The sequence below is a fragment of the Conger conger genome, chromosome 10 (genome assembly GCF_963514075.1).
Source record: "Conger conger chromosome 10, fConCon1.1, whole genome shotgun sequence".
Taxonomy (NCBI): Eukaryota; Metazoa; Chordata; class Actinopteri; order Anguilliformes; family Congridae; genus Conger; species Conger conger.
The window spans coordinates 14,014,985-14,039,354 of NC_083769.1; the positions used below are offsets into that span (position 1 = coordinate 14,014,985).

Genomic DNA, 24,370 nt, shown 5'->3' on the forward strand with positions numbered 1-24,370 from the left:
ATGCTTGTTACCTCATTCTAATACTCAGGGGTGCACAACTCCGGTCCTCGAGGGCCGGTCTGTGTATTGGTTTTTGTTCCAACCAATTGCCTTTTTTTACATTTGCTGACAGCTCTATAAATTACCCTGGTTCGAGCCTGTACTTGAGCACAATAAAATCATTAGGATACACTTGCAGTCTGCAGCTGTAACTGGTAGTCATACACATGTCAGATAAGATATGATTGAGTCAATTACATAGGTAAGACCAGAAGTTGGGACAAAATCCTGAAACAGATTATTGCTTGTTGTGCACCCCTGCTGTAGTGAAACACAATATCCAAACCACAAAGTTCCTTTGGACTGAGATTAACTAAATTATTAATTGTATTGCCATTTTCACTTTGTTTGATTTTATTTACAGTAATTGTTACTTTTGGCGCCGGTGTTTTTCAGAAAAAAATACTGAATAAAAAACATTGAAACATGAGAGTGTATGTGTAAATGTATTGAAATATATGTTTGAACATGAAATATAGATCATTATCCATGTTGTTTATTATATGCAGCCATTTTTATTAAGGGGGCCAATAATTCTGGAGCCCACTGTACATCATTGGAATATGAATAAGCAATTTGGAGACTTTAAAGTCGGCAGTATAGTCGGGTAGGCTAGTTACCGCATCGCTGACTACATTCCCAGTTCTTCTGTGTTTTTATTTTATTTTTTACTTTTTGCTGTGGTCACATTAAATCATTTTGTGTAGCCTATATCCGGCTGCCGCAATGAAATATAAATACGGACAGAGCCGCATAAAGCAGGTCGGGTACGAATAAAAACCGCCTGCGCGTCCTCTTTAAGTCCCAACATTCCCAACAAATTCACTCCTGGGTTGCCATGGCGACGACTTACGGGGCCGAATATACGAGGTCATTTAGCGCTTTCTTGTAAAACGGTGTGTAATGTATAGACCTTGTTTGAATCCGGGCATCGCTTTATCGATCTGTGTTTAATGAAAGTTAATTATGGCATCATTTAATTAATAGGACCCCATCTCTGTTTATCGCCTTCTTGCCTCTTCCATTAATAAAAATGGGTATTCTGACCAAGGCATCAATCACTCAGCGCTGGGGAACGTGTGCGCCTGTGTGCGTTTAATTCTTTTTCATGGGTTGCATGTAATAGGAGCATCTAGTGCCTTCTCTGAAAATAACGGTGATTTGCCTTTTCAAGTATAATTGAATATGCTTGTATCTGATTGATATATCGGATTTTAAAAACTAGCAAGCCTATTTCAAAATTTGCCAGGGCAAGGGAAAGTGTTTGGCTGGGTGTGTCATAGAGAATTGGACTCAACTGTGTTTTTTTATATGTATATATATATTTTTTTACATCAAATCAAACATTCTTTTCCAAATTTCTCGACTGAAAAACCCTGGGTACCTTCAGTGGCGAGTACCTACGCGCGTGTTCGCGTAGGTGTATCTGTTGCGAGCATGTGTGTGCGCCTCGATGCCTATTACCGTTCTCAAGCAGTGTGTGTCCAGTTTCAGGACTTTGTAGTGGGCGGCCTTTTATAGCCACATGGAGATAATAACGTTACAGAGGAAGCAGATGTTGAGGCAGATGTCCAGGCGGCCATATTGAAACCTCTGCACCCCAGGCGCGCAGGATTGGAGAAGTGCAGCGGAGGCAGAACATCTCATTAATTAGCTTCATTCTGTCTAACACGGCAGCGTTCTGTTTGTTCAGGTCCAATAGGCGAATCGAAATTATCACAGTCCGATTGCGCAAAACAAGTTTCACGGTTTATCCTGTTATCACATCACCTTATCCAGGGATAGTCAATCTTTCCCAGAAAGGGCCGGTGTTGATGCAGGCTTTTGTTCCAACCAAGCAGTTACACACCCGAGGTCCTTAGCAAATACTGTAATGGTTGATGAGTAGAATCAGGTGTGTAACTGCTTGGTTGGAACAAAAACCTGCACCCAGACCAGCCCTTTTTTGGAAAGAATGAGTAGGCTACCACTAGAATTCACGGCTGTACATGTGACAGGCAATAGTCAATTACTTGGGATGCTTATCAGTATATCAATGCCTTCTTTCGCAAAGAACAGATCATTCATAGATAAGCAAGCCTAGTTATTCAGTCACATCACAAGGGGAAATGCAGTAGATGGTGTCCATAGTTTGACTCAATGAAACGTGTCATCCTGGCAGCGAGGCTTCATCCTTGCCCTTGCTGTGAACTATGGTATGTGAGCCCCCTCTGTTGGCCATTGGGGTCATAGCAAGACAATAGCAATCTGAATTGAGTGGTGTGTTGAAAACATTGGTTGAAAACACGAAATGTTATTATTATTTTATTATATATATGTTTTGCCTTTACGTTTACTGCAGTTTGGTCACCAACTAAAGGCGTGTCAAAAATAAAGAAACAAGACACATTACTACTATGTTTAACATTTCTTTATAAAATCAGCATTAATCGGAGGAGAACAAATGGAAAAAATGACAAGCGTCAAATGAAAGACGAGACGGCAGGCAAACACGTATAAGTAGACTAGGATGTGTGTGAGAGATGCATGCTGGGATAGGTTTAGATAGGCGGGTGTTGCTGTTTATCACACTCCACAGTCCTCTTACTGCAGCTGCCCAAACAGGTAAAAGGCACATTAGAGAGGGGAGTGGGGAAAGGGAGAGAGAGGAGAAGAGGGTCGACATATTCCACAGCAAATTCAAATGACTTCACCTGACTGTGGTTATAATGTGAAAAATAAATCCATACAGTTTGGATATGGTGCACTTGCTCTCATGACACATCAATATGAACTCTAAAACTAGGGCCTGCCACTTATACAAAAGTCAGAATACTTTATTTTCCCAGAAACAGGCAGGAAAAGAAAAGTAAAAAAATTACAAGTAAGACCCACCCCCCTAAAAAAGAAGACCCAAGTTGAAAAATATTGTGACCCAATGCCAGTTAAGGTCTCCCAGTCCCTGCGGTTACAGTACAATAATAATACTATGGCGAGTGAAAACTTGAATTAAAATACATTTACATCTTTCACCTTTCCACTCAAGTAATTTGTCACAAATAGCAATTGAACGAACCACTAAATAAAGGCAACCATACACGGCTGTGCTCTACGAAGCTACCTACGGCTAACCTACCTTACCAAGGGTCATTAAACAGTCAGCCCTAGGCTGCCCGCAATGCCACATGTATTCGCCTTGTCGTTTTTGACAGAACTGTAACCTTTTTCCCATCCGAATACCGTCGCCATGATTCCCGGAGCTAAATGACTCACATAGCTACAATGCACTATGTACAAACACGAATGAATAATTCATCTTTTGAGAAAAATCGCTGAAAAGACGCGGGGTGCTCGGGCTGTACTTTTGGGAATTTCAGGTCGGGATGATCCAAATGGGGTGTGCAGTCCGGCGGAGCCCCGAAACCCCACGGCGCGTTTATGACTCGTGACCCCATCTGCAGCCTGCTCCGGCTGTGTCAGAGAGATTTACTGGACCAGTTAGTACTGGGGCTCTGTGACCTTCGACCTCAGGCCCCCTAAGCGGACCACCCATTGGCTGCGTCCCCCACCTCCATAAAATGGCTCATGTTTGCCAGCTTTGTTCCCCACCACCACCGCAGGTTGCACTGCCGCCACTATTCACCACACCGGTGGATTAAACCAGGCTGAAGACGCCCTGCATTTGTATCACGGAGCTAGATAATACACGTCTATTTAACACAGCGTCACAAATTATTCAAATGATAACTTTACCACAGGTGTCTAAACTAAAAATGGTTTATCTTAAAGTTTAATAACTCATTCATGAAATATGAAAATATAATACAATAATATAATAATGCAAAATATTCTTAGAGGTGGAAAATATTTGAGCAGTTTGCTGACGATTTAACATCAGCAGCGAAGGTATTTTACACGTTGGTACACAAGTAGTAATTGTTGCTAAACATCCCTTAACTGGGCTGCAAACTCCAGGAACTCCAGAACTAAACATTCAGAAGTCTATACTTAAAAACATCACTGTCCTCATTCTTATAGTAAGGCAGCTAAATCTCCCCAGAAAAGTCCTGTTAGGATGGACCGATGGAAGGCTACCTGCGTTGAAGGTGCAATGTATTTTATTTTTGAGTTACAGTGAAGTTGTTGCTTCTTTCCTTCTTACACAACATGTGAGATTTGGCAGGCGCTAACAGGCAGGTAAAGCACTTGGTTAACTTTGACCTTTAAACTTAATTAAAGCCCAGCGTTCACACCCTTAATTAAGAGTTTGAATTAATGTATAATTCATTCATATAAGAGTTTTTACCTTTAACTGATCATGGGTCAGAATGACAGCTCCACACTAAATTATGGTTATCTGATTCTTGAAAGACCTTCTTCTGATAGGCTGAGGAAGGGGTGATGTCACTGAAGAAGGGGGAAGGCTAGTGCTGGGCTGTGTTCAGTCATGCATTCTTGTGTTCTGCCTACTTGTGTTCTACATACTTCCACTGCATACTTGTGTCCTGCATACTTCCAAATCAGCAGAACATTCGTCCGAGCATAAGAGCTGAAATGTGATCTCAGGTTTGCTTCAGTTTTGTTACTTTTGGAAGACACTTCACAATGTCATCACTCGCCACAAACTGCCTTTGACCAGAAAACAAAAGCACTGCACTTGTACTTGATTGGTTACTGTCTGGCATCAATATACATTTTTAGTTAACCAAGCAGCTATCAAGCTAATTATAATGTTAGAAATAGCTAATTAGATATAATGACCTAATTACAGTAGATGAGCAAGCCAATGTTAGCTGAACCTTACATTTTTAGCTACATCAGAAAGATTCTTGAAGGAAAGTGTCATTTACGTCTGGCTAATTGTGTTGTTTGTCTGAAGTGAACATCACAACTAATCCGTGAGATACCTATGGTGATATTCATAAACCTGGGCTGATTGGTTAGCTCACTCTGCCTTTTATTTCCTGTTTGGAAACACTTACTTAAAAGAAAACAAAAAAAACAATTACAGATTTATAAAGGATCAAAAGTTCACAAAAAATCTCATTTATTGTACAAATTCCTCTTCTTTTGTCAAATGGCTTTTCTTAACATGAGGGTTTGACTGTATAAAGAGAGGATGATTGACAGCCATCTCTGACATGCTCAGAGACGGACATACAGTACAGATACCCCATAGCCTAACTGTTCTGCCCCTCCCCCTAAGGCCACAGAGGGTGGGACTTCACAGAGCTCCACCCTTCCTCACTGTGTCCAAATAACACTGATATGAATTCCCCTTTTCTGCTGCAGACCTGGAACCAGGCTGACTCCCCCCCTCAGTTTGATTTCAGGTTGGGCTTTAGCTATATATTTAGCCCTTTAAAGTGTTTCATCACAAACATGTGACTAGAATGTTCTTAACTGAACATTCTAATTCTGATGTAACAACCACTCCTCAAAATTGTAAACAATGGAGTTCCAGAATACCGACTTTTGAAAAACACATTCCAAAATAAACTGTATCTTCAAATTGTTCATTCCCACTGTTGGTTGTGTCTCTATTACTGGGACCTGACCTCAATACTAAATGCAAGATTATTGGGAGATTATTCCCAGTGAAAGGTAGAAAGCTTCGTGCTACCCTCACCATCAAATTTATTTTTCAGTGAACATGGCCTGCATGCGGGCAGGTGGAGGTCATTGGTGGAAGCAGGGTGCTGCAGGGCGGTACCCTGGTATCACCATAGTAACACTACTGTTACCTACCTATCCCAACGCCAGAACACTAGCCTGGTTCCACATCTACAGTCTGTGCTATTACGACACATTAATTTGGCAAAATACAACCAGTTAATGCACACACACACACACACACACACACAGACACGCTCACACACATACACGCACACACACACAGGCACACACAAACACGGATGGCACATTGGAGCAGGGAATCTCATTGGGCGACTTCTACTCTCCCAGGCACTGCTGGTCGTCTCAGACCAGCACTCCGCACGCATCACTTCCAACGGTAAAATTCACTGAGACTGAGAACTGATAAACTCCAGGAAACCAGCCCCCTCTAAGGAGAGGATAAAGGATGTAGATAGCTGGTTATAGCTGTCATATGGCTCTGTAGGAGAGGATAAAGGATGTAGACAGCTGGTTATAGCTGCAGAATGGCTATGTAAAAGAGGATAAAGGATGTACACAGCTGGTTTTAGCTGCAGTATGGCTCTGTAGGAGAGGATAAAGGATGTAGATAGCTGGTTATAGCTGCAGTTTGACTCTAAAGACAGGATAAAGGATGTAGATAGCTGGTTATAGCTGCAGTATGGCTCTGTAGGAGAGGATAAAGGATGTAGATAGCTGGTTATAGCTGCAGTATGGCTTGTCATTGAGGTGGCCAGGTTGTACATTTGTCCCCGAGCTCACATGAGACAGAGCGAGTCTCTGTGAGTATGGCCTGTTTCCAGCATGTCTATGGACAGCTATGCTGGGATCCTTAAAAGGTAGCCCTGAGTGCATTTCCGATATTGTTTTGTGTAGATTTCCTTGTCCAATCACAGAACAGACCAGCAAATGTGCAAGGGTGTGTATGCTGACTGTATACAGTCCCCTCCAAAAGTATTGGGACAGCCAAAGGCCAATTCCTGTGATTTTTCTATGCACTGAAGACAAAAGATGTACGTGAGATGAGATCTGAATTTCAGCTTTTATTTCCTGGTATTTTTATCTCGATTTGTGAAACAGCTTCGAACATATCACCCTTTATATCAGACCACCCAATCTTTAGGTGAGCAAAAGTATTGGAACATGTGACTGACAGGTTTCTTGTTGCCCAGATGTGTCCTGTTAGATTGATTGGTTAAACAATAAATAGTTCTGAATGCCTGCTCTTGGTTTTAGCCGTGGACTTTGCCTGTGAGTACTGCATTTGTGTTAGAAAAGATAAACCAACATGAAGACCAGAGAGCTGTCTTTGGGAGAAAAGCAAGCCATTTTGAAGATTAGAAAAGAGGGGAAATCAATGAGAGCCACTGAAGAAGCATTGGGGATAGCTTGTACAACAACTTGGAATGTCCTGAAAAAGAAAGAAACCGCTGGTGTACTGAGCAACAGACATCTAATAGGTCGACCAAGGAAACAACAGCAGTTGATTACAGAAACACTGTGAGAGCTGTGAGGAAAAACTATCAGTCTATGACATCAGAAACAATTTCCACAGGGCAGGGGTGAAGGTATCTCAATCAACTGTTTGATGAAGACTTCGCGAGCAACAATATAGAGGCTATACTTCAAGATGTAAATCACTCATCAGTAGTAAGAATTCAGAAGGTGAGATTACAATTTGTAAAGACATACAGAGTTGAGCCACAGTTTAGGAACAAAGTTTTATGGACTGATGAGATCAAAATGAACCTCTACCAAAGTGATGGAAAGCCAGAAATATAGAGAAAGAAGGGTTAAGCTTGTGATCAAAAACGCACAAGCTCATCTGTTAAGCACGGTGGATGAAGTGCCATGGCTTGGACTTGCATGGCTGCTTCTGGAGTGGGCTCAGTAATCTTTATTGATGATGTAACTCATGATGGTAGCAGCAGGATGAATTCAGAAGTCTACAACAACATTCAAAGGACTTCATTAGGGAGAAAAAGTGGAAGGTTTTAGACTGGCCAAGTCAATCACCAGACCATAACCAAATTGACAAGATTGAAGGGAAAAAAACCCCGAAACAAACAACAACCGAAAAAGCCTGCAGTAAAATCCTGGAAAAGCATCACAAAAGTAAAATGCAACAGGTTGGTGATGTCAATAGGTTGCAGGCTTGATGCAGCTACTGCAAGCAAGGGATACGATACCAAATATGAAGTATTATTGAATTTAATTTACTTACTCTCTGTTCCAATACTTTTTTCTAACCTATAAGGCGCTATGTTCTAAATAGTTTAACACCCCTGGGTGTAAATTCCAGGAAATGAAAGCTGGAATTCTGAACTCTTGTCTCATGTACATGTTTTTATCTCAACCCCAAATGTATTCAGTGTATTGCAAAAACAAAGGAATTGGCCTTGCTGTTCCAATACAGCGTTGAGTGTTTAGAAGTGCATGTGTTGTGTGTGTGTGTGTGTGTCTGTGTGTGTGTGTGTGTTTTCAAGTGAATGCATTGTGTGTGTGTGTGTGAGTGTGTTTACAAGTGCATGGATTGTGTGTGTATGTTTGGTTCTGCTCCAGAGACCTGTGTGTGTGTGAGTGAATGCATTGTGTGTGTGTGTGTGTGTGTGTGTTTGGTTCTGCTCCAGAGACCTGAGCCACATTCTTATGCTGCCAGCACTGGCGGTGTATGCAACTTCACACCAGGGCCTGGAAAGAACGTCTAACACAAAATGGCCGCACAGGTATGTCCTGCATCCTGAACGTTCTCCAAGAAGGAGCAGCAGGGGCCCTTCCAGGGGGAGATGGGGGTGTACGAGGGGGTACGCGACTGTCGTTTCCCACAGTGAGAAGGACGTGTGTATCAGAGTAAAAACAGCTTCATGTGGCACAGAGAATTTGGCATAGGGAGCGTTTCAGCCAATAAGAGACAACCCTGTGTGCATCTTGCCGATTCAGGATCGGTGATACGTTAACATTTCAGGATCTGTCGAGCTGTGCCAACTGTAAATAATTGTTTTTTTCTCTCCCCCTCTCTGTTTCGCTCTCTGTCTGTGTCCCTGTTCTGGAAAGTTCTTTAAAGAAGAACATGAGAATATACAAAAACCATAAATGACAAATACAAAACAAAAATATAAAGATATATAGACAGCGAAATATATGGAGTGTATACCATAAGAAATAATAAACAATTAAAATACTACAAGAAAATTGTTTTTAAAATGCATCAACAACAAATGGGTGACTTTGTTTCATTTTTCTTTTTTTTTCTTAAAAAAAACGGGGGGGAAATGCAGATGTGCCGTTAGCACCCCCTGCTGCCCAGCTGAAGCACTGCACCCTGAAGAGCACCCTGTGATGACCGCGGCCGTCTGTGTTCGCCGCTAAGGCTGGTATTTCTCCTTTTTTGGCATCTCCTTTTGCATCTATGTACATTAAAAAAAATCGTAACAACATCAAGAGACGGTCTCTTTCATCTGACAAAGTCTTTCCCTCTGTTATTTTTTTTCCATAAGATTTTTCCCTTTTGTTTGGGTCTGAATCACATGTTTTCTGTTTCATTCGCTTCGTACTGCTTTCTGTTTTATTGTTGTTGTTTGTTTTGTTAAGGGAGATTGATTCTGAGGAGGCGTTGGACCTCACTGACCCTGCCCCGTCAGGGTGTTCCTGGGCCAATCAGGGGCGGCGGCCTGGCCTCCCCACTCCTCCCCATCGCTGTCAGCGTCTCGCTCTCGCTCCTCGTCCTCATCCTCGTCCTCATCGTCTTCCTCCAGCGAGAGCTCGCTGCCGTTCTCTCCTCCTCCCCTGCCTCCGCCACAGTCCTCCTCCTCCTGCTCCAGTTTGACGGTGACGGGCGGGGCCGGGGGCGGGGCCGTGGCCGGGGCCGGGGCCGGGGGCTGGTCGTTCCCGTTCTCCGGCTGGTCCTCGAAGGCCTCCGGGTTTTCCAGCATCTCCCGGATCAGTGGGGGCATGGGGCCCGGAATCTCCATCTTCAGAGAGACCGCTCTTTCGGCTCCTGCTCCAAACAGCCGGAAGAGGAATGGGAATCTGGTCAGAGTGAGTCCGAGAGACATTATACTCCCCCAATCCTAAACTAAGGAATGTGACCCTCTACGTTCAGCATAGTGGTTTAGCAACATGGCGACAGGCCTATTGGTCAAGTATTCCACTGGTGTCGGTACTTATCGTGACAAACTACATTTTGTTGCTGTAAACTTTCGAGTGATATATTCAGAACTTAGCCTGCCATTGCCGAATTAAAAAGGGAAGCAGCAGGAAAATATAATTTCATTAAATATAATTTAGTCCCTTTGCTTATGTCATGAAAGAGCTCAGCAATGTTTCAACAATATCCAACTTTTCCATAACAGCAGTTGTTTTTATTGTGGGGTTTTTATGTGGCCTAAAGCAAATACACATATCGTCTCAACGGAGTCTGCAACACCCAACACAACAAAATGTATAGATTAGAACATTATTGACCAAAGAATGGTCAACTTGCAAATATTTAACGTGTGCTGTGCACTTGCTTTCAGAGACAACCTCAAATAAGTTAGTATGTTAGCCAGGGGGTGGTACTACGAAGGGAAGATACCCAGGGTCTCTTTGCATAATCTGCTTTTACCAACCAAACAACCACTATTGGGCTTAACCGGTACTACGAAGGTGGTTCCCAACTTGCTAAGTGAAGACGGGCTTTTGTTAAACAAGAGCTGTGCGAGTTCTGGTGAAAGTGGCGGTGTATGCAAAAATGGACAACAAAAAATAACACTGATTCCGCCAACCATGCCAGGGACAATGGTTGGCAGAAAATGGTATTAGTATAAATTAGTTAGTTAGAATTTATTATTTAGGCTATCATACCACTCTTAACAAATACATCTCACAAATTGTCCCACAGTTTATTTTACTGCGAGAATTAGGCTACATATTCAAGAACTCCTAAAATTTAACTTGCTACAAGATATTTAAAATGATTATGCCTGAAGCAAAAAAGCTTATAATTAAAAGAAGTATATGTTGATGCGCAGGGTTCAAGAAGCTTGCACTATATTGGCTACTGTATAGGGAGGTAAAGCGAATGTTTTGGGAACGATAGGCTACTTCCAGTATATACTGCTCCCTATTAAATAGAGCTGCGGAAACTAAATATAAGCATAACTATGAAGCATAGTCTGGATTCAAAGTATGTGTTTCATAGTTTAAATACATGGATATATGCTGAATACCATGGAATTTCAATTTGTAAATAAAGTAATGTTTTACATTTTTTGATTGCCAAGAGGCAAAAAATGAATCTCCCATAATGCTTTCTCATTCATAGTGACGAGATTTCCACAACTGGATCATCCCAATGCCATCGACAGTGGTGTCTGTATTCATTTATCGTTCCAACACATGCGATTAAAAAATCTATCTTACATGTTTTATCAAGTGTAATCACAGAAAAAGCCAGCCAATTAATTTGGTCTCCACCTACAGAAAATCACCTCCAAGTGTCTTGAAGACACGTCCATTTCCAAGGAGTTGACTGATTAAAGGGTGGTGTTTTTATAAGTTTCAAGCTGATAGCCTGAGCATAACCTGCCTAACTAGGTTAGCCATGCAGCATACGTTACCCTGATGATATACCAAGATATAAAGTAACTCAGCTTCGTAGTACAGGAAACCCAGGGTTGCCTCGCTAACCCCATAATCTCGTTTCGTCGTACACCCCCAGCACTTTCACCGCCTGATCACAAGTCGACAGCACTCGAAATGTGACACGTAAGGATGTCATTATGCACTGAAGGTGTGTGAGGAGTCTGAGCGGCCCGCTCACCCCAGCGGACCCCCGCTCTCCCCAGCGGACCCCCGCTCTCCCCAGCGGACCCCCGCTCACCCTTGGTGCTGATGCCGCGCAGGTCTGTGATTTTCATCAGCATGCGGGGGAACATGTGGGGCTTGTTGGGGCGCCGCCGGCGGGCGTAGATCTTCAGGGCCTCCAGCAGCGGCTCCTGGAGCTGGTCCACTCGCTGCGGCTCCTCCAGGTCTGTACGGTCTGAGCAGGGAAGAGTATAAACACCCGCTCCCACAGAGTAAACACCCACACTAACGCAGGAGTATAAACACGCACTCCCACAGAGTAAACACCCACACTAATGCAGGAGTATAAACACCCACTCCCACAGTAAACACCCACACTAACGCAGGAGTATAAACACCCACACTAATGCAGGAGTATAAACACCCACTCCCACACAGTGTAACCACCTACACTAATGCAGGAGTATAAACACCCACACTAATGCAGGAGTATAAACACCCACACTAATGCAGGAGTATAAACACCTGCTCCCACACAGTGTAAACACCCACACTAATGCAGGAGTATAAACACCCACTCCCACACAGTATAAACACCCACTCTCAGAGGAGAATATACATGCACACACACAGGAGTATAGGAGGAGGCCGGTCTCTGTGCTACTCTAAACAGGCTGCAGTACCTCCACAGATCAGACAGATGTCGCTGAGGGGGCCGGTCTCTATGCTATTCTAAACACCCATTCCCACACAGTATAAACACCCACACTAATGCAGGAGTATAAACACCCACACTAATGCAGGAGTATAAACACCCACTCCCACACAGTATAAATACCCACACTAATGCAGGAGTATAAACACCCACTCCCACACAGACGAAACACCCACTCCCACACAGTATAAACACCCACACTAATGCAGGAGTATAAACACCCACACTAATGCAGGAGTATAAACACCCACTCCCACACAGTGTAAACACCTACACTAATGCAGGAGTATAAACACCCACTCCCACACAGTGTAAACACCCACACTAATGCAGGAGTATAAACACCCACTCCCACACAGTGTAAACAGCCACACTAACACAAGAGTATAAACACCCACTCCCACACAGTGTAAACAGCCACACTAACACAAGAGTATAAACACCCACTCCCACACAGTGTAAACACCCACTCTCAGACGAGTATATACACCCACTCCCACACAATATAAACACCCACTCTCACAGGGCAATAAACACCCACACTAACACAGGAGTATAAACACCCACTCCCACACAGACAAAACACCCGCTCCCACACAGTGTAAATACCCACACTAACGCAGGAGTATAAACACCCACACTAATGCAGGAGTATAAACACCCACTCCCACACAGTGTAAACAACTACACTAATGCAGGAGTATAAACACCCACTCCCACACAGTGTAAACACCTACACTAATGCAGGAGTATAAACACCCGCTCCAACACAGTGTAAACACCCACACTAATGCAGGAGTATAAACACCTGCTCCAACACAGTGTAAACACTCAGACTTAAGCAGGAGTATAAACACCCACACAGTGTAAACAGCCACACTAACGCAGGAGTATAAACACCCACTCCCACACAGTGTAAACACCCACTCTCAGAGGAGTATACACACCCACTCCCACACAATATAAACACCCACTCTCACAGGGCAATAAACACCCACACTAACACAGGAGTATAAACACCCACTCCCACACAGTGTAAACACCCACTCTCAGACGAGTATATACACCCACTCCCACACAATATAAACACCCACTCTCACAGGGCAATAAACACCCACACTAACACAGGAGTATAAACACCCACTCCCACACAGACAAAACACCCGCTCCCACACAGTGTAAATACCCACACTAACGCAGGAGTATAAACACCCACACTAATGCAGGAGTATAAACACCCACTCCCACACAGTGTAAACAACTACACTAATGCAGGAGTATAAACACCCACTCCCACACAGTGTAAACACCTACACTAATGCAGGAGTATAAACACCCGCTCCAACACAGTGTAAACACCCACACTAATGCAGGAGTATAAACACCTGCTCCAACACAGTGTAAACACTCAGACTTAAGCAGGAGTATAAACACCCACACAGTGTAAACAGCCACACTAACGCAGGCGTATAAACACCCACTCCCACACAGTGTAAACACCCACTCTCAGAGGAGTATACACACCCACTCCCACACAATATAAACACCCACTCTCACAGGGCAATAAACACCCACACTAACACAGGAGTATAAACACCCACTCCCACACAGCACAAAAACCCAGACTAATGCAGGAGTATAAAAACCAACTTCCACACAGTATAAACACCCACACTAATGCACAGTATAAACATCCATTTTCAGAAGCAAATATACACCCACCCACACAGTATAAACATCCAATCTCAGAGGGGAATTTACACCCACTCTCACACTGTATAAACACCTACTCTGGGAGAATATACACTCACTCACACACAGTATAAACACCCACTCTCAGAGGGGAATATACACCCAATCTCACACTGGTTAAACACCCACATTGAGAGAATATACACCCACTCTCACACAGTATAAACACCCACTCTCAGAGGGGAATATACACCCACTCTCACATAGTATACACACCCACTCTGAGAGAATACCCACCCACTCTCACACTGTTTAAACACCCACCTGAGAGAATATACACCTACTCACACACAGTATAAACACCCACTCTCAGAGGGGAATATACACCCACTCTCACACTGTATAAACACCCACACTCAGAGGAGAATATACATGCACACACACAGGAGTATAGGAGGAGGCCGGTCTCTGTGCTACTCTAAACAGGCTGCAGTACCTCCACAGATCAGACAGATGTCGCTGAGGGGGCCGGTCTCTACGCTATTCTAAACACCCATTCCCACACAGTATAAACACCCACACTAATGCAGGAGTATAAACACCCACACTAATGCAGGAGTATAAACATCCACACTAATGCAGGAGTATAAACACCCACACTAATGCAGGGGTATAAACAGCCACTCCCACACAGTGTAAACACCTACACTAATGCAGGAGTATAAACACCTGCTCCAACACAGTTTAAACACTCACACTTAAGCAGGAGTATAAACACCCACTCCCGCACAGTGTAAACGCCCACACTAACGCAGGAGTATAAACACCCACACTAATGCAGGAGTATAAACACCCACTCCCACACAGTGTAAACACCTACACTAATGCAGGAGTATAAACACCCACTCCCGCACAGTGTAAACGCCCACACTCAGAGGAGTATACACACCCACTCCCACACAATATAAACACCCACTCTCACAGGGCAATAAACACCCAGACTAATGCAGGAGTATAAACACCAACTTCCACACAGTATAAACACCCACACTAATGCACAGTATAAACATCCATTTTCAGAAGCGAATATACACCCACCCACACAGTATAAACATCCAATCTCAGAGGGGAATTTACACCCACTCTCACACTGTATAAACACCTACTCTGGGAGAATATACACCCGCTCACACACAGTATAAACACCCACTCTCAGAGGGGAATATACACCCAATTTCACACTGTTTAAACACCCACATTGAGAGAATATACACCCACTCTCACACAGTATAAACACGCACTCTCAGAGGGGAATATACACCCACTCACACACAGTATAAACACCCACTCTCAGAGGGGAATATACACCCACTCTCACACTGTATAAACACCCTCTCTCAGAGGAGAATATACATGCACACACACAGGAGTATAGGAGGAGGCCGGTCTCTGTGCTACTCTAAATGCAGGCTGCAGTACCTCCACAGATCAGACAGATGGCGCTGAGGGGGCCGGTCTCTACACTATTCTAAACAGGCTACAGTACCTCCACAGATCAGACAGATGGCGCTGAGGAGGCCGGTCTCTGTGTCGTCCATCTCGAGGGGCAGCAGCTGATTGGCGAAGGAGAACACGAGGTCGGTGAGCGGTCCGAATCCCGCGTTGTGCATCTGCGTGCGGTTTAGCGTCAGGCCGTCAGAGAAGGTCATGGTGTCCTGCTCAGGGGTGTAGCGTGTGCAGATCCGCAGCATCTGGGGACGGAGAGGATGGAGTCAGATAAGACAAGATACTTTATTGAACCCGGTGGGACAATTTGTCCTCTGCATTTAACCCATCCTAGTTACTGAGGAGCAGTGGGTAGCCACAGTGCAGCGCCCGGGGACCAACTTCAATTCTGAGGCCAGTGACTTGGTCAAGGTCAATGGAAGGACCAACGTGATGCTCTTCTGCATACCACTGTTGTAACACATAGTTATTTCAGTTACTGTCACCTTCCCGTCAGTTTGAACCTGTCTGGCCATTCTCCTCTGACCTCTCTCATTAACAAGGCATTTCTGCCCACATAACTGCTGCTCACTGGATGTTTTTTTTCACCTTTACCTATAAACTCTAGAGCAGGGATTGGACGCTGGTTTTCCACCCTCCCTTTTACTGGGTGTTAAGTATTAAGACAGTTGGGCCAAACAGCAGCACAGATTAATCCGGAGAAAAGAAAACCAGAGCTGGATTTGGATTTGAAGGCCAGAGTTGATGATCCCTGCTCTAGAGACTGTTGTGTATGAAAATCCCTGGAGATCAGTCATTTCTGTGATACTGAAACCACCCTGTCTGCCACCAACAATCACTACATTTCTTCCCCATTCTGACACTTGTTCTGAAAAACAGCTGAACCTCTTGACCATGTCTGAATACTTTTATCCATTGAGTAGCTGCCACATGATTGACTGATTAAATATTGGCATTAACAAGTTGGTGTACAGGTCTACCTAATAAAGTGGTCACTGAGTGTATAGTTAAAGCTGTTAGTACATGTCACAATAATAATAATAATAATAATAATAATATGAATAATAATATGAATAATAATAATAATAGTAATAATAATAATAATGCATATGTCCACTGGGTGGCAGTGTGGCCTTATCTCTGGCAGTGAGGTCACTCTGTTGCCCAGTTGTGATGTCAGCACAGACGTTCTACTTCCTGATCAGATACTCGGCTCAGAGTGCTCAAATAAGCATTCTGTCTCTGGCAATATGCTGCAAATTATCCCATTTTCTGGATCCTGGTGAATGTTCATGAAATGGGTGTAGACAGCAACAGAACATCTGCAGCCAACACAACACAGTGCAGAACCTCTTCCTACCAGTCTGAGCCTCAGCTAACATTAGCTAACGTTTACAATCTTGAATGCATGTCTGGTAAAAAGAAGCACAGAAAAGAAGTTGGAGCTGAATATCTGGTCACTAACTACAGCAGCTTTGGTGGCGTGAGCAGCCCGTGTGAGACATAGAAGGGAATTCTGGGTACCAGGATGTCCAGGCAGGCGGATTTGAGGAGGGTGATCTGGTCAGCGATGGTGAGGGAGGTAAAGCCAGGCAGTCTCTTGGCAAACTCCACAATCTTGATGATGCACTTGGTGGACAGCTCGCTGAACTTGTCCCAGAGACCAAGGTCCAGCTGCACACGGTGGTCTGAGCTAGAGTTCTGCCCCGGGTGGGGGGGGGAGAGAGACGCATGAGTCACAGTACTACTGCTCTACTAGTGTGTGTTAGTGTGTGTGTTAGTTGTGTGTTAAAGTGGAGTGGGTGTTTGTGTATCTGTGTGTTTGTGTTTGAGGGTGAGTGTGTGTGCGTGAGTATGTGTGTGTTATAGTGTGTGCGTGTATGTGTGTGTGTGTGAGGGTGAGGGTGAGTGTGTGTAAGTGCATGTGTGCATGTATTAGTGTGAGGGTGAGGGTATGTGTGTGTGTTACAGTGTGTTAGAGTGGGTGTGAGGGTGAGGGTGAGTGTGTGTTATTGTGAGTGTATGTGACGGTGTTGTAACCTCCAGCATTAGATGCAGTAGATGCCCATTATTATAATGTTGTGAGTGTGAGAGACTCACGGTGGTGTATTTGCCCAGCTGACACAGTGAAGGACAGGTCTCCTGGTGCGCTTTGCTGACTTTATTCACCAGCTCCTCCAGCTCCCCGCTCAGCTCATAGCTCTCTGGGACCACAGGCTCCTCCTTCACATCCTTCTTCTTCTTATTCCGGTCGTTCCGCACAGCTGAGGAAGAGGAGGACTGTCACAGCTCCACCCACCTCACAGTGTCATAGCCCCGCCCACATCACACTGTCACAGCTCCACCCACCTCACACTGTCATAGCCCCGCCCACATCACACTGTCACAGCTCCACCCACCCCTCACTGTCATAGCCCCGCCCACATCACACTGTCATAGCCCCGCCCACATCACACTGTCACAGCTCCACCCACCTCACACTGTCATAACCCCGCCCCTCATGCAGTCATAGCCCCGCCCCTCACGGTCATAGCCCCGCCCCTGTATCACCAGTCTACCTCCACCCTTCATTTCTTTCTCTCAATCTATTCCCTCCCTTGATGTCCTTCCTCTCAGGATATCCAGTAATAGCAAAGGCACAGTGCTGTCTCACCAACACACACACACACACAAACACACACACACACACACGTGTCAGTCAGTCTATCTGCTTACAGCAAGAATCAGTGAAAAAACTCTGACTTGAAAAATATCTACTGTATATCCTCAGTATATATACAGTATATAGTCAGTGTACTTTAGTACCACCTCAGTACCAATGTTGCAGTTACCAGATTTAGAATTTGTCAAAACCAGACAACATGCACAGCTGTCCGAACGGATGGCAGACTAGTGGGGGGTGGAGGGGGTGCTTGAATGAATCACAGACCAGGGTGTTTGAGATGCAAATTCATTACATACTAGCAGCATTTTTTTTCAATCAGTTACTCAGACAAAACATTATATTGCCAGGCCTGAACAAATCATTTGAAAGTCGGACAATCTGGTCAAAAACCAGGCATCTTGCAACCCTAGGCAGTATTCCCTGCCCTGGAAGCTTAGTTGGGCCTAATCAATGGGAGCTAGCGATTACGTTTTTGCAGGCCCAGGCATGGTGTAGTTGTCCATTGCCAAGCTGCTCAGGAAAACCCCAGGCTTTTGGGCCTGTTTCTTACCTTCCTTGGACATGCCAACCTCGAAGCACTTCTGCAGACGGCAGTATTGGCATCGGTTGCGGGTGACCTTGTTGATCTGGCAGTTCTTGTCCCGGTGGCAGGTGTACACCATATTTTTCTGGATGCTGCGCCGGAAGAAGCCCTAGGGGGGGCGGAAAGCAACCCGGGAGGGGGGTGAGATACAGTCGCTGATGCCTTCTGTTTACTTACATGTTGTACTGGACAAGACTAGATTGATATTTTCCAGCAGGAACATTGAGTGCGACATCTCCGTTATGCTAACTGCCATTTTGAGTGGTGTGTCATGATTGAATGTGGCATCTCAAAAGAGTGAGGGTTGAGTGTGGTATTTCCATTACTGTAACCAGCATTTTGAGTAGAGCGAGTGTGGCAGCTCTATTATGGTAACCTCCATTGTCCTGGTTGAGTGTAGCAGTTGTGTTATAGTAACTGCCATTTTGAGTGGAGTGTACTGGTTGAGTGTGGCAGCTCTGTTACGGTAGCTGCCATTTTGAATGGATCCTGGCTCACCTTGCACCCCTCACAGGAGCTGACGCCATAGTGGTACCCTGAGGACTTGTCCTGGCAAACGAAACAGGGCTTATAGACCCGAGGCGGGGGTGGGGGAGAGGGAGAGCTGGGGACCATCTCTTCTGAGCTGGTGCTCTGGGTCTCCACCGCTGCACAAACACACAGGCAGAGAGAGAGGGAGAGATGTTATTAAAGGTATTACAATATACTTTTCTCCATTGTTCCACAGGTAGATTGTTTGTATTTTAACGAAAGATCTTTAGGGGTGATACTAGCTACGGCTAACACCAGTCTACCTCTAACCTGCCTGGAAGGAAGCACAGTTCCATAACATAAGCAAGCATGAAGTTACTCACAAACACATCGATTCATTGTCACATTTATTCAAGTCTTCTGAAACTCCAGGAGGCTAGGCATAAGCTCTCTGCCCAGGAGAGGAAATTAGTTGGTAGAATCTCCCAAAAATATAAGTAGTAGTACCAAAGCCTACAGAGATATATACAACATTTCAGGCAGGAATTTGCAGTGGGACCCAGCTATCATGTCAACGCCAGCTGATGTACAAAACTGAATTTATTTTCCATTGCTTAATGGTACTTCCACTGCTACCGAACGCTAGCCAGCCACTTGCTTAATGGTTAGCCATCAAAGCTAATCTCTCGCAAATCCAATCCATACACATCTCCTCTTGCCCTCCTCCTATTGAATCATAGAACGAATGAGTGTATTGAACACATGCTGTTCAGATACAGTACAAAAATAAAAAAGGCCCAGAAGAAGTAGCCCAAGCAGTTTACAACAAATACAAGTAGACAAGCAAGGTACTGGGCAGATGTGAACACAGACACAGGTTGTCAATTCATCATAGTAATCACTGAGCATGTTTGTTTTATTATAGTTTCAAGGTGAAAATCCTGCATAGTATGCCTTAAGGTGATGTATTTTCCTCTATCCTGAGTGTAACTAATGGAATACTAAGTACTGTTTTTTACTTTACTCAAGACTGACTCAAATTAATCCAATACTCCTCTCACACTGTTGTTCATGTCATGGAGGTTGGCACTCGTGAAGTTAATCAAGCAGTAATGAGTCTAAAGTCAGAAAACATCTGAAAGTCACTGCTGAGATCCATAAAAGATGAGTAGTTTAAAGTTAATATATGTGGTGTACACCATATATGTGGTGTATATGTGGTGTACACCATAGCAGGCAGATGTGTCAGAGGAGAACTGTCAATCTGTCAGTAGAAACGCCCCGCCCAGGAGGCGAGCTACGGGGTAAATATTTAGAGAGATTGGGGGGGAGGGGAGGGGGGGGGGGTAGTGGGTGGTTGTCAATGCTGATTGACAGGGAGACAGAGATGGCGGTAGACAGGCTGGGAGAGATCAGTGATGAGTTGACAGCTGAGCTGATAAGGCAGGTAAACAGGGGGGACGTTAAAGGCACTCCCATCAGCACCCCTGGGGTTTCCTCGTTCCTCTACCCCACACCCAGCCCCCCTCCTGTCTGACATGCCCGTCCTTGTCAGGAACAGTCACATGACCACATGAGAGCAGAGCTGCTGCTAATGAAAGCCTGACGTCACCGTTACCTCGTGTCACACACTGGGCTACGCTACATGCTGCTGTTTACCATGCTGCTATCAGACAGCTGTTTCACACAATGTCTCTCTCTCTCTCTCTTTCTCACTTACACTTTCCGTACTCTCTCTCTCACTCTGCACACGTACACACACTCTCATTCCATGTTCCTCTCTCACAGCACTCTCAAACACACACACATACACTTTCTTATTCCATGTTTCTCTCTCACATACACTTACCGCGCTCTCTCTCTTTCAAACACACTCACACCACAGCACCGTTCACACACACACACACACACACACACACAGACCACTGCACTGACTTTCAACTTCCACCTCTGTTCACCCTTCAGACGTCCTTCCCCCTCCCCCTCCACACACACCCTGTATTCTCCCGTTTCCTGGCCCTAAATTCCACAGCGCAGGCCTGCCAGCTTTTAATAGAGGCCCAGGCTCGTAAGCCGGCCTATAAAGCCAGTCCCAGGGCTCAGGCACGGTCCCTGCCCTGACTGGAGCTCTCTTTATTAGGACCCGGTCACCTTGGGCGGCTATTCACACCGCCAGCTGCGGCCCAGACAAGTAAAAAAGCCCCTCCTCATAAAACCACAGAGGAGCGAGAGGCCCTAAAGCCCCGAATTTTACTGCCCCCCCGACCCCCTCCCACCGACAGACCCTCAATGGAAAGCACAGAGCCAGCCTGAACTTAACCTACACCCCCAGCCCCCCACACTAACTCCCTACCACTCTCACAACACGGGGCTGAAAAAAAGCAGCCTGCCTTTTTTTTTACAAGAGTTGAGAGACTTCAAAAAGGGGAGAAAGGGGGTATAAATGAAGAATTTAATAAAAACAGGAGGGATGGAGAGAAAGAAAGAGGGGGATGATGGGGACAAAGAGCCCTTTCAGTGCGGAGCTGAACTTTAACTGCGCTCTGAACCCCAAAAAAACCCATCCTCACACGGCTGTACACACAGCCATACGATGAGGATGAAGGTTTTAGTAGGAACTGTAAAACATGGTCATCTGTATCACTACCACCAATATCACTGCGCACCACTAAAAATACTAATAATCATTAGTTAGTGAGCGTGTTATATTTTCAAAAAATATTCCACACTGTCCTGACTTTCGGAGCTGAAGAATTTCACCATGAATGCCACGGTTTGCGTGAGTGTAGTGTAGTGAGGTTTGGGAGGGGTGTTGGGGGGGGGGGGTTTGTGTACAACTTGAGCAGGCCTGTAAAACTCCTGCGGGTCTCAGTTTCTCCCTGCCTAAGGCCCACTAACCACCCCAGTCTTCATCTTTTGAAATATACACATTCATCACACACATGCCTTTAACATCCTCACACAGAACAACAACGTCCTCAGTCAAGCCAAAGCAGAACTACACTTTTATCTCTTTTTCCTTCTTTTTAATATTTCCACATAGCAGGCTAACATATCACTGCATGGGCCCTGAGTCATGAGAAATATAAAACAGAAAGTTTAACAATGAGAGCTGGCCTTCTGCCTTTTTGCGACCTTGTCACAGTTTGCGGAAGTCCTCTCAGTTCATCTCCCATCCTGCAGAGGCAGGGCATGCTGGGTTCAATGAAACATAATCCATTTGGTCACCGTATTTAAAACCTTGGAGTGTTTCAAAAATAAACTTTCAGCAAACCCTCAGAGGCAAAATATTTAGGCACCAAGGTTCTGTTTATGCAAGGATAACAGTGAATGAAGCGTTTGGAAAGGTGTTGAAAGTTCTTTCAAAAATTACCCTGGAGATGAACGTAATTGAAACTGTTGTGTGTGTGTGGAGGGGGTCTTGGTTGACAGACTCCTATTCCTTCCTTTTTTACCCAAGATCACTTAACACACACACACACACACACACACACACACACACACACTCATTTTAAATGTACGATTAAATCTGGCCCTCAGGCTCCCCTGTTCCTGTCTCCACTTACTGGTGTTTAGCAAACAGAGCTTAGCTTGAAACCCGAGATCTCGGCCTTATCAGCGCAGAAGCCTGCGACTTGATTTGCATGACAATCCCCAGCCAGAGCTTTGCCGGCTGGTGACGGACTGGGGAAAGAGTGGGGCGGGGGGCGGGTGTTTGTGTGTGTTTGGGGTGAAGGTTATCAGTGGGTCTGGCTCACTTCCTGGCAGATATATCATGTTCCTGCCTAATCCCCCTTTCACTCAGCGGCTACCGCATGAGCAGCACGCCACTACAGCTCCGTGGCCTGCGCTAATCCGTCTGTCACACAGCTCGGGACTCTTCTGCCTGATCTCCTCCCTCTCTCTGCTCTCTTTCTCTCTCCCTCACTCTCTGTTCTCTCTACCTCTCCTATATCAATCTCTCCATCCATCCCTCTCACTCTCTCTGCTCTCTCTACCTCTCCTCTATCTGTCTCTCCATCCTTCTCTCTCTTCACTCTGTCCTTCACTCTCTGCTCTCTCTACCTCTCCTCTATCTGTCTCTCCATCCTTCTCTCTCTTCACTCTCTCCTTCACTCTCTGCTCTCTCTACCTCTCCTCTATCTGTCCCTCCATCCATCTCTCTTCGCTCTCTCCCTCACTCTCCCTGCTCTCTCTACCTCGTCTATATCCCTCTCCATCCATCCCTCTCACTCTCTCTGCTCTCAACCTCTCCTCCATCTGTCTCTCCATCCTTCTCTCTCGTGCATCAAACTGCCACTGGAATTGGATGGAGGCTTGTTCTCCCTGCTTAAAAAACAGCTCAAGCTATGTTGTGAAACAACTGGTACCCAGCTTGACATGGTTTGACATGGTTTGACCAGCTCAAGTTAAACTTTGAAACAGCTGGTAGCTGATTGACCAGCTCATACCCGGCTAGACCAGCTTATGACCAGCTTGACCAGCTCAATTTTCAAGCTGGATTTTACAGCAGCGTTTTCACAGAATTGACTATTCACAACAATTACACAACACACACACGACCAGCCCAATCTCACACACTACACACTCTCAAGAGTCCCTTCAGGATCAAGTGAGAACACACACATCGTTTGATTGTCAGGTTAAACTCGTTGAGCTGCATGCCAGCTCACACATGCACACACACACACACAGACACACACAGACACACATGCACACACACACACACAGACACACACACACACACACACACACACAGACACACACACACACACACAGACACACACACAGACACACATGCACACACACACACACACACACACACACACACACACACACACAGACACACACACACACACACACAGACACACACACACACACACACACACACACACAGTGCTAACTGAGGAGTTGCCTGAGTGGCAGATGCCCCTCTTGTGGGGTGAGTTACATAGCCTACATTTTTTTAGCATGAGACCTGGTCATGTGGCTGAATGTAGGCAGCTCTACTGGGAATCAAACACACTGTGTTCTGGTTTTAAGCATAGCACTTTAGTTCTTATATCACCTCTATGCCTGGGGCTGTCACAAGGCCATAGGACAATGATGCCTAAAGATGGATCAGCACAGGCTACTGCTGAGATCGTATACCATACATACATCCTGTGTAAGTACTTCCTGGAAAAAATACAACAAAGCACGCACTTCCTGCATAATTACATCCTGTGTGATTGGGCTGTTGTGTGAGAGCCGTAGATTACACAGAACACACACTGGG

The 24,370-nt window shown here is 45.1% G+C and overlaps 1 protein-coding gene across 4 annotated transcripts in view; it reads right to left on the reverse strand.

The window, feature by feature from the left end:
* Nucleotides 1–2,330: 2,330 nt before the first annotated feature.
* LOC133139616 (retinoic acid receptor gamma-A-like) overlaps nucleotides 2,331–24,370 on the reverse strand; it is a 71,691-nt gene continuing 49,651 nt past the window's right edge. For all 4 annotated transcript variants that reach the window (XM_061259199.1, XM_061259200.1, XM_061259201.1 and 1 more), the window contains 7 exons: nucleotides 19,120–19,268; nucleotides 18,589–18,730; nucleotides 17,474–17,637; nucleotides 16,898–17,074; nucleotides 15,414–15,618; nucleotides 11,537–11,695; nucleotides 2,331–9,670 (listed from right to left, as the gene is read on the reverse strand). In XM_061259199.1, the coding sequence (XP_061115183.1) occupies nucleotides 9,294–9,670; nucleotides 11,537–11,695; nucleotides 15,414–15,618; nucleotides 16,898–17,074; nucleotides 17,474–17,637; nucleotides 18,589–18,730; nucleotides 19,120–19,268 (1,373 nt within the window). In that variant the 3' untranslated portion in view covers nucleotides 2,331–9,293. The remainder of the gene's footprint in view (nucleotides 9,671–11,536; nucleotides 11,696–15,413; nucleotides 15,619–16,897; nucleotides 17,075–17,473; nucleotides 17,638–18,588; nucleotides 18,731–19,119; nucleotides 19,269–24,370) is intronic.